This window comes from Abrus precatorius, unplaced genomic scaffold (genome assembly GCF_003935025.1).
Source record: "Abrus precatorius isolate BTA unplaced genomic scaffold, Abrus_2018 Scaffold8, whole genome shotgun sequence".
Lineage (NCBI taxonomy): Eukaryota > Viridiplantae > Streptophyta > Magnoliopsida > Fabales > Fabaceae > Abrus > Abrus precatorius.
In genome coordinates this window covers 29,848,484-29,860,185 of record NW_020874428.1, presented here as the reverse complement: position 1 = coordinate 29,860,185, position 11,702 = coordinate 29,848,484, and the positions used below count along the sequence as shown (strand labels likewise).

The 11,702-nt window shown below is 30.0% G+C and overlaps 1 protein-coding gene across 1 annotated transcript; it reads left to right on the top strand.

Moving 5' to 3' along the window:
• Positions 1 to 7,496: 7,496 nt before the first annotated feature.
• LOC113847099 (sugar transporter ERD6-like 16) lies at positions 7,497 to 10,847 on the top strand. Its single transcript, XM_027475968.1, has 18 exons — positions 7,497 to 7,703; positions 8,029 to 8,091; positions 8,186 to 8,275; positions 8,362 to 8,421; positions 8,514 to 8,579; positions 8,711 to 8,776; positions 8,878 to 8,953; positions 9,042 to 9,106; positions 9,186 to 9,278; positions 9,379 to 9,459; positions 9,548 to 9,632; positions 9,719 to 9,765; positions 9,860 to 9,922; positions 10,029 to 10,088; positions 10,170 to 10,223; positions 10,349 to 10,408; positions 10,528 to 10,642; positions 10,732 to 10,847. Exons 1-18 carry the CDS (start codon positions 7,497 to 7,499, stop codon positions 10,845 to 10,847), a joined length of 1,467 nt encoding a protein of 488 aa, XP_027331769.1.
• The last annotated feature ends 855 nt before the right edge of the window (positions 10,848 to 11,702 follow it).

Below are 11,702 nucleotides of genomic sequence, written 5' to 3'. Positions count from 1 at the left end.
TGATATATTTTAATTCATTTGAATATAATCTTAGTTCAAGTTTATCATTAATTTATTTTTAAATCAATGTTACAAAGATACTAATTGATAACATTTTAAATTAAAAATTAATAAAAGTAGTTATTTTTCCATTTCTAATCTTTTTATTAAAAATTTTCGTTTATTCTCTCTTAATATAAAAAAATTTTCATTAATATCTAACACTTTTCATTTGTTTTTTCGAATGATTTGAAAAAGCAATTTATAATATTTTAAAAGAACGATGTAAAAAATAAAATAAAAAGATCATTGAGTAAAAAAATTATTTTATGATGTTTTATTAAAAAATAAAATATTTAGCTGCACTTTCGATCTTATTATATTTAATTTATGTGTAGCCTTTATCTTTTTAATTTAAATATTTATATTTATTAATTTTAATATTTTAATCATTCATTTTTCTGCTACAATTTTTTTAATCAATAGATAAAAAAATATAAATATTGATTTGTATAGATTAACAAAAATTCATATCAAATATGTAAATATAAATATTGAATAAAATTTATAAAATATAATAAATACTTTTTATTTAATCAATTGATGAAATTTTGAGGTTGGAGATCTTAATTTAAATAATTAGAATACTAGAAAAGTTAAATGCAGACAACTCACATCAAAGATATCAAAACTAAGCATGAGCTAATATATAAAAATTTTAAAAAAAATCTAGGAAACAAATAAATTAAAAAACAGTTATATCAAACCAAAATTAAAAAAAATTAATAAAAGACGTTATTTATCCTGTTTTAACCGTGAAAATATCCATCACTAGATTGGACGATACAAAATAAAATTATGTTTACGTGTCTTTTTGTGTGACGCTACGTTTTTTAATGATTTGACACCATTGAAGACAAATTTGTAAACAAGATTAAAACTTTTACATCACTAGTATTAAACGTATATTTAGTAACATATTTATATTATTAGGAATACGGTTAAGGTTAATTAATGTAAATATGTTTTATCACTGTATCAATATATTTGATAAATTGGAATTGAAATATAATTTTACTCAAACTCGTGTTCAAATATATGTGATAAATTGTAATTTATGTTTTTAGTTAAAAAATTATATTAAACTCTGTTTAAAACTTATTTTTAAAAATAATTATTAATTCAAACTCAATTTTAAATAGAATATTCTACAAAATTAAGTTCAAATACATACTAACTTTGATAAAAAAAAAATTAATATTTTTATTTTGATTGAGGATAAAAACAAGTCAACAATGTTAAGAGGAGTGGATTATAAAAAAAAATATAAAACCAGAGGAAGATAAAGTTTATTTTATCTTAAAACATGTATAAATAATTAATATAAATAACAGTGAAAAAAATCATTGCACATAGATACAACTGCTAAAATTGTTATTATCACAAGTATGAATTTGGATGCTTTTAATTTTCCCAAAATGTAACCCGTAAGTACTGGCATTTAATCATTATAAAAATAATATTATTTATTAACAAATAAAAATTATCAAGTATTTAAATAATTTTTATTAAAAAAAATACTACAGACTCTGAAAAGTTATAACAACAAATAATATATATTGTATTAACATTTAATGTAGTAATAATTTTATGAGGAAAATTATTTATTAACATACTATATTATATTATTAATATAAATTTATAATACTGGTACTGATATGTTGAATTTGATTAAAAATATGCATTAACAATAATTAATCTAACGTATAACTAATAATAATAAAAAGAGGAATTAATTAATTAGAGAAAGCAGATTGAATGACATGAAATAATAAATAAAAAGAGAGAGAAAAATAAGTGGGGCCACACCGCATCGCATTACACCTCACTCTATATTTTCAACTTTCCGGCATTGTTTGGTTTCATCCGCTTTCGTCCCCAAAACATCGCAGCTACAGCTACCTTTTCCTGTCTCCCTACCTTTTTTCTTTTTAACTTTTTCAAATCGAGGCCTAGGACCGCCATTAACAGGACCACGCTATTCTTCTTTTTATATTGAGATTTGCTACTAGTTAAGGTATAATTTATTACTTGATATCCACTGATTAGCATTTATCTTTAACAATATTAATATCACTTTTATATAGTACCTAAGAAATAAATAAATATGCAGCGTTCGTCTCTCTCACTCACTCGCCACCGTTAAGCTTGAAGCCTTTCCTTGGTCACATCATCAGCCTGACCTTAGCGGAATCATTAATGCTAAAAAATTAGATGAATATATCTGAATTTGCTTAGTTCTTCCTTTGGCGTCTTATTTTTTTCTTTTAGAGATCTTCAATATTTGAAATCATTTTTTGCTTACGATTAACTTGAGTCTTGCTAGAAAAAGCAAAACACCTATATCTTTGTGAGCAAAATTTACAATTATAGTTCAATCTTAATGTTTCTTTTCGGGGAAAGTTATTTTAATATAGAATTTAGTAAGATAAAATATAAAATATAGCTTATTTAGGATATTTACAACAATATAATTTTTTTAAAATGTAAATAACGGTTTAACGTAAATAGTAAAATGGCATCAGGTCAGAATAGTCAAGAAATTGATAGCTGCTGTTATAAAAACGCCATTTACGATTTCTTAACACTGTAGTACATGAAATTGGTTAAATTAGGTCAAAATTTATTAAAAAATCACATATGATGATTTTTTATCACGTTGTCTAGCCACTGTAAGTGATATCGTATTGTCTGGATCTCTAAATTAAGGCAAACTCGTGACTTGCAAGTTTTGACCTCTTAGCATGCACGTCATGCAAGAAATGACTGGAGCATATCTGAAACTTGTAAACTCATAATTTGTGAGTTTTGAACACTTTTCAAGCATGCAGAATAACTATTGCTAGGAAGATTCTAAATTTCTTATGCATTTTTTTGCCTATATATATCAGGTCCAATTCTTGTTGCATGTGCGAGAGGGTATTTTTGAAGTAAAGAAGAAACATTTTGGAGAGGAAGAAGAAGAAGTAGGGTGAGAGAGAGAGTATTTTAAAAAAATTCAAAAAATTGGCAAAAAATTATGATATTCATAAGTTAGAATTTGTGAAAAAAAATGGTTAGGAACTCAACTATTGATTCAAGAAAGTATATTTCAGAGCAAATTCAAAATCAAAATGTAAGTTTTTATTATTTTATTTTATTTATTTAATATATATTTTGTAGAAATTCTATAATTTTTTATTTTATTTATTATTATTTTCAATATTTTGAATGTATATTTTGTAATATTTGTAAAAATTATTATAAATCAGTAATTGAATATAACTGTATATCAATTATAATTTGTAAATGAATTATTTAGTAATTACTAACTTGCATGCAAAATTTATTATAAAAAAAATAAGAGAGAATTAATTTAAAATAAATTATAACAACATTGTTGAATTTTTTTATTGAAAATAATATTATTTTTTCTAATTAGTCGATAGAGTTTTGTCAAAATTGTAACTTGAATAATTAATAAAATTAAGTTCACAAGAAATTATTTATTGCATTTTATATAATTAACATATTGAATAGTACCTATATAGGTTTATTGTTAACCAAGGTTTTTTATATCATTTGTAGTAGGTAATGAGATTGTTATGGTATCGTCACTTATCAATAATGCCTTCTAAGATAGAAATTATGAAAATTTTACAACATGCCAGTTTTGATCAGATTTTTCAACTTTGTCAAATGCAAATAAATTGTTCACTCATTAATGCACTTGTGGAAAGATGACGGCCTGAAACACATACATTTCACTTAATTTGTGAAGAATGCACAATTACATTGCAAGATATTTATATGTTACTTGAAATTAAGATCAATGGTGTAGCAGTGATTGGTTCTACAAATCATTTTACTGTTGTAACACATGAAATGTGTGATAATTTAATAGGGGGCTAACCAAATTCAAACGACATTGAAGGATCAAAAATTAGATTATCATAGTTATCACAACACCTTGGTTAGCTTCATTGTAATTTGGATGTTAGGTTACAACAACATACTCGTGGATATATTCTTTGCTTGCTTAGACATGTTTTGATGCCGAATAAAAGTAATGCAGTGGTGTATTCAAAATTCTTGCCGTTGTTGACCGATGTGAATTAAATTGGGAATTACAGTTGGAAAGCAGCATGTTAGGCCTCTCTGTATAGAGAGTTGTATCGTGCTTCTAGATATGATGCCAAGAAATATGTGGGTGCTTGATACTACTGCAGGTGTGGGCATGACATCGCCTCCCATAGCTAGCTCCAATCCCGGGTTCACCAACAGTATTTTCGCTTACTCTGAGATAGAGACGTATGCGTTATTCAACGAATACACCGTTTAAGAATCATCAAAATATTAGATTAGCATTGAATCAAATGGGTGTTAATGAGGTAAACAATTTTACTAATGAATGTCAAACATTCCTATAATGTTGTGTTAACAGAAATTAATATTGTTTTTTGTAGTTTTTGTGGACAGCATACGTGGATGATGAAATTGATGCAGTCACTACAAATGAAGCACGGGATGAACAACAAGTGTGGTGTACTGTCTCTCCTCTTATATGTTTTGAAGTTATAGAGTGACATGCAACTGACCATGTCATGCGTCAATTTGGATATGCTCAGCCTATTCCTCTGCAGCCGCAACAACTTGAAGGAGCCCATAACAGAGACCTAAGTGGAGTAAGAGAACCAAATGATTGAACAGTCATTCATCATGATTGGGCAACAATATGGGAGCATCAACATCAACGTATTTTAGAAGGAGTCAAAGCTCAGAATTTCTATCCTTCTAATGAATATTGGGCATGGTAAACATTGTATACACTGGATTGGCGATGGTTATTCCCACAGTTGCCTTTGGAGCCGTCATTGTTTGAGTACGAGGAGATTCCTATAGCTTTATACATTTTGTAATTGTGTTTGTATCTAACCTTCTATAATATTGAGAAATGATTCCAACAGTACAAGTGTGTGGACTCTTATATTTTTAAATTTCTCAAAAATACTCGTTCTTCCTGAAACTAGCTCGAAGAAGCCACCTACAATATAAGCCATACCTTACACATTTACAATAAAATGTATCTGGTTTTGACTCGAACACTTTGTAGTCTACTTCTTTGGATATACTGTAATGCTTTACTGTTTGAATAACAACTTTTTTGTCACTGAATTGTCTTCCAACATATAATTCACATCTATCTATGTTACCTATCAATACCGAACATAAACTAATTAACAAAACTATAATTAATTTCACTGACATATTTATAAAATACACATACCTAAATTTGCATACTTTGAAAACTCAGAAACATTCATAGCATCAGCATCTAAATCACATGAATAGTGGCTCTCCATATGGATGTAGACCAATCAGATGAGGCTCCTCCTCCTCATCATCAGAATCTTCATGGCTTTCCTCGCTTCCATGTTCACATTCAAAATCGTTGTCATCACTTTCACTATTGTTCTGTTCCCATTTTATCTCTATGTGTAGCATGGTCCTTGCATATTCTTCTTCAACCGCATTATTTTTTAAAACAACATACAACTCAATGGTACCACTTGGAGGATAACGTTGCTCATATATCTGAAACATTTGTTGAACATCATCATCGTTCGTTATAGAAATTGTATGATATTGCATAAAACTGCCAAATATCGATACTGGACATCGATACATAACACTTTCTACTATTTTTAAAAATGGAACTTCAATATATTGACTGAGTCAATACTTTAAATCTTCAAATGATACAATGTATGGAATATATATACATGTTGACTTCTCACATGTAAAGATCACACATTCACTTGTATTTGGTATAATCTCACTATTGAAATAAATAACAATGGCAACACTCATTTTTTTCTTCTACAAAGACACAAAATTCTCAAAAATTAGAAAAAGATATGTATGCAACCACAAATGGCCGAAGACTACCAAAAGTTTCATATTTATAGACTTATCACTTAAAAATTGCAAGTTGCGATTTTTTACTGTTTTTAAACTATTGTCCTTGATCAAATATCGTCCTGAGTGAGTTTAAAGTAATATTTCTACTTTCTTTTGTGGTAAAATATCGCCATTTATAATTTTAAAATTTTTTTAAATTTAATTCGATCAAAACTCACACATTGCAACTTTTGTAATTGCACTTTTACTTTTTATAACTCACAAGTTGCGATTTTTATATTTAATAACATAAAATTCTAGTTACCTAACATATAAAAACGCTAGTTGCAATTTTTATAAAAAATCATATTCAGATAATATTGCCAAATTTATCGTAATCTCATAATTTGGATTTAAAATAACCATAATTAAAAAAATGACCCGTTGTTTAGTGAAAGCTATTAATGTAAAATGCTGGTACATTAATTCTCTCTCTACATAAAGAGCGGCTACCCACATGAGTAAATTTATTGAATATTATTGGAATTCACCAACATTTAGAGGAAGACAAATCAGACATATTTATTAGTGGTACGTAAAAGTTATTTTCGAAATTAAATCATTAATAATAAGGTATTCCAATTTTACATAACATACCCATTAAAGTCCATTTTTAATATCTTAGTTAGCTGAAAAGCTGCTATCAATCGAGCTACAATGCACCACCACTTGCTAAGGAACTGAGAATATACGTAGATCATTAGCAACTGAGAATATACGTAGATCATTAGCAACTGAGAATATACATAGATCATTAGCAACGGCGCGTGCTTTCATACATTTCCCCAATGATTGAGCCAAAGATGATGGGTCTCATCATATCCTGTGTTCAACAGCTTGCTGCCTACTACGACAGTCATTCAATTCAGATTTATCTAACTGCAGCCGACACATCCGAGTAAGGGCCACGTAAGATAAGATGAATTAACAAGTGCAATCATGGACTCGGAGCAGTATTCACATGCAAGTTGTTAGGATAAATTGTATTTCTTTAATCTTTGTACAACAAAGCTTATAATAAAGAGAAACAGAGAAAAAATAAAAACATTTGATAAGATGATTAATGTGGTAAAAAAACCAACAGCTAACAATTCAGTTGTATGTTGTGTGAAGGGTTGTATGAAATTGATGTAAGAAAATATAATTAAGTTGTTAAACAAAGACCAGCAACTCGTGTACTCAAATAAAGGTCAGAATAGGTATGTTGTAACTACTTGTGATTACCTCGTCAAATTGCTAGTGACAGCTTCATTCCCACATGCTATTCCAAATGCGCAATCTGACACAGCTTGTTGTACCATGCTATCTCGCCTCAATTCCAACAAATGCAATCAAACATTGGAAATATCTTATAGCCACAGTGTCGCCGTGTTACATGTACTATAAATACCATCCAATACTCATCATGTTTTTGCATGTCCACTGTTAGTATCATAACGTTGCTCATAACTTCTTGGGGGGCTATTTCATTGTTCTTGTGTTACACATTCTTTGAGTTCATATTGCTATTGAAGAAGATGGCAATTGAGCAGCACAAGGATGTTGAGAGTGGAGAAGCCAATGGGCTTCAGAATTTGCAAGAGCCATTCATTCAACATGGGCAGGGTGCTGATGCTGCCAGTAAAGATGTTGAATCTAATAGAACAGTGGAAAATGGATCCATTGGAATGGTTCTTTTAAGCACATTTGTTGCTGTTTGTGGTTCTTTCTCATTTGGAACTTGTGTGAGTATCTTTTAAGCTTTCTGAAAATTACAATCGGCAGAGCAGTGGAGTCTTTTTTATTTTTTCAAGTGCAAAACTTCTACGGAGACCCAAAACAAGATATAGGAACAAATTCCTATATTTTGTTTTTGTTTTCCTTTCAAAATACTATAATGCATGGCTTAAGAAAGGAACTAATTCTAAATTCTGAAAATTCATTTCACTAATTGTCTGTTTCCTTTTTGTGTTTTTTTTTTCTGGGTTAGGAACCAAACCAAAATTACACTCAATAAACAAAAGAAAAAAAAAAGGTCTGTATGTTTAGCTCAAGCTATTGTTTTGGCAGGTGGGCTATTCAGCACCCACTCAAGCAGCTATCAGGGAAGATCTTAATCTATCTATTGCTGAGGTTAGTATGATAGTATTCTAATTCCCCTTCTTGTTAACATTTGATTTATATCTAGTCTGAAACACAACTAATAACATCTCGTGGGGAATTATAGTTTTCCATGTTTGGTTCTTTAGTGACAATTGGTGCAATGCTTGGGGCTATAACAAGTGGCCGGATTACGGATTTCGTTGGCCGGAAAGGGGTATGTGAAATATAAATTTCCAATAACTAAATGTACTCTATAGGGTCTTTCAATGTTGCTAAACCTTAATTTTTAATGGGAAATAGGCAATGAGAATTTCAACAGGATTCTGCATAACAGGATGGTTAGCTGTATTCTTCTCAAAGGTATGCATTTTCTGCACAATACAAATTCATCTATAGAAAAATGTTGCAAATTGGAAAAAATAAATTCACTTGTGTTATTCTATCTACTGTAGGATCCTTACTCACTTGACATGGGAAGGTTTTTCACAGGATATGGAATTGGAGTTATCTCATTTGTGGTAACCAACTATAACAGTATAGCCACAATTTTTTTTCGTTTACTTTTGTTCAAAATGTTTGAGATCAGGCTGTATGTTGCTTCTCGATGATAATATTTCAAAGTTGTAACAAATCATAGCAAATGGAACAGGTCCCTGTATATATAGCTGAAATAGCACCCAAAAATCTTCGTGGTGGGCTTGCAACAACAAATCAGGTGGAGGACTAATAAGAATTGTTATGTTTGATTCTTTGACTAAAACTAAATGTTAAGTATCACTGAGAAGAAATTTGGCCTTAACTAAAATTGTTCTGCAGCTTATGATTGTTGTTGGAGCATCATTCTCATTCTTAATAGGAAGTGTCTTAAATTGGAGACAACTAGCTCTAGCAGGTAACTTATAATTATAAGCTTTGAACTGTTGCTTTATAACCAGTTATGGAGGAATTCACTGACTATTGTCTTGGCTTGAACTTTGAAGGACTTGTGCCTTGCATTTTCTTGCTGATTGGTTTGTGCTTTATCCCGGAGTCTCCCAGATGGCTGGTAAACATTAAGCTAGAATCTAAAACCAAAAGTTTCTTCCGTTTTCTTCTTCCAGGTAAGTTAATAATTTTTTGTTCAGGCGAAGGTTGGCCTTGAGAAAGAACTTCAAGTAGCTTTAAGGAGACTTCGGGGAAAAGATGTTGATATTTCTCAAGAAGCTGATGACATACTCGTATTTCCCTTGCTCTCTTAACTGATTGAACATTTTTAAAACGTTCCCTGATCAATTTGACATGCTTGATAAGCAGAGCTGACTTTGTTTTTGTGAATAGGATTATATTGAAACTCTTCAAAGCCTTCCTAAAACCAAGATTCTGGATTTGTTCCAAAGCAAACATGTGCGCTCGGTAGTTGTAAGTATTACCATACTTTTCTAGCACAGATTCAATCAGTGCATGTGAGTAGTACTCAGAGATTTCTAACAGTTTGTAATGATTTCAGATTGGAGTTGGGTTAATGGTGTGCCAACAATCTGTTGGAATTAATGGTATTGGATTCTATACAGCTGAGACTTTTGTAGCAGCTGGTAAGTGAGAAAAATATGTGCTAATTTGAAGACTCTAAATAGCTCTTTGTTGTGTCTTATTTATTCTCTTACAACTTTATTTGCAGGACTATCTTCAGGTAAAATTGGTACCATCGCATATGCTTGTATGCAGGTAGTTGATACCTCTACGGATTTCAAAGACAATAGTCACATATATAGTATAACCTCAATTATCTTTTTGAACTTCATGATAAACTCAATGACAGGTTCCATTGACTGCATTGGGAGCCATTTTGATGGATAAGTCTGGAAGAAGGCCACTTATAATGGTAAATCCGCTTTCAAGCACTCAATTTTTTAATTATATTGATACCATCTAAAAAGTAAGGGGAATAAGAGCTTTGATGCCTAATAGAAGTGCCTGTGTGCCTGTAGACATCAGCAAGTGGGACATTTTTAGGCTGCTTTATTACTGGAATTGCTTTCTTTCTCAAGGTAAGTTTCTAATAATAATTTTTCTCCAAATATTAAGCGTGTGTATCTCTAAATTTCTTGCTTTATGATTTCATGGATCAGGGTCAGAACTTATTGCTTGGGTGGGTACCAATATTAGCAGTTGCTGGCGTGCTGGTAAGTCTTCTTCTGAAGATGTTGTTGGGCTTATTAAATATTTAATTATGTAATCTCTTAACTCAAATTCCAGTTTCACCTAATTTTCCATCACCTTGTTGGCACTACTTGTAAATTGTAATCAGATATACGTAGCAGCATTTTCAATTGGATTGGGACCGGTTCCTTGGGTAATAATGTCTGAGGTATGTATCATTTGGCAAAACACACTTGAATGATTCAAATATTTTATAAACCATTTTTTTCCTGTTCATGTTGTTTGGCAAGTAAATCTAATGTTCTAATACTGGTTTTCACATTGCAGATATTTCCCATACATGTGAAGGGAACTGCTGGTAGCTTGGTGGTTTTGGTGAATTGGTTTGGTGCTTGGATTGTTTCATACACTTTCAACTTTCTAATGAGTTGGAGTTCTCCTGGTAAGCATAGTAAAAAAGCATCATTTGTTAGCATTCTTATTTCTCCATCTAATAATTAGTAACATATATTTCATGTCTTATTTCACCAGGTACTTTATTTTTGTATGCTGGATGTTCCCTTTTAACTATACTTTTCGTGGCCAAGTTAGTCCCAGAAACCAAAGGAAAAACACTTGAAGAAATTCAGGCATGCATCAATTCGTAGGGAGAAAAAGAGCTACAAAGCTTAGAGCCCAAACCAAAATCACACTAAGAGGATCTTGTGCAATTATATTATTTATCAAATTCTTTTAGATCAATTTGAAACAAATGGGTAGGAACAGCATTGCCAAGTAATGCAGAAAACAACAGAACAAAACTATATGCAGGCCATATGATATGAGAGTTATAGATGAAATGCTTTGATGTAACAAATAGTAGTTGATGTGTATTCGCTATTGTATTGTTAGCTTATTCAAATAATTTTACATTATTGAAGCATGTGCCTGCGTCAAGAAATTAGCGTCTCCTATTAATGCCAAAACTTGGTAAAGAGGTTATGTTTTTTTGGTCAATAGGAAAAGAAGTCATTTAAACTTTAATTATAAGATCCAAATTTAATATAGGCTTTTAAAAACTGTGCCAAAATGAATTTGGGGCATCTTTATAATACAGTCAGTCTTCAGAAAATCCAATTTTAATTTTTATACTACACTTAATTTAATTCATACATTGAAGTATAGGGTTTAGCTCCTCTTATTTAAATCAGTCAAAGAATTGGACCTGGTTAAAGTAAGCAAATGTATAACCCAAAGAAAAAAAATATTTCTCCTTAAATTAAATTAATTTTTGTTATAAACTTTTAATAATATTTTTAAATTTTAGTATTAAAATATTTGACCGTAATGATGGATTTACTTTTAAAAAATAAAATAAATAATTATGAATTTAGATAAATTTTTAAATAAAAATATATTATGATATCATTATTAAATAATGATAAATCACGTGTTTTAATAAGGAGAATAAAGTACAATAAGAGACATTATCTAGTAATAAAAAATAGTTTTGTTATATAAAA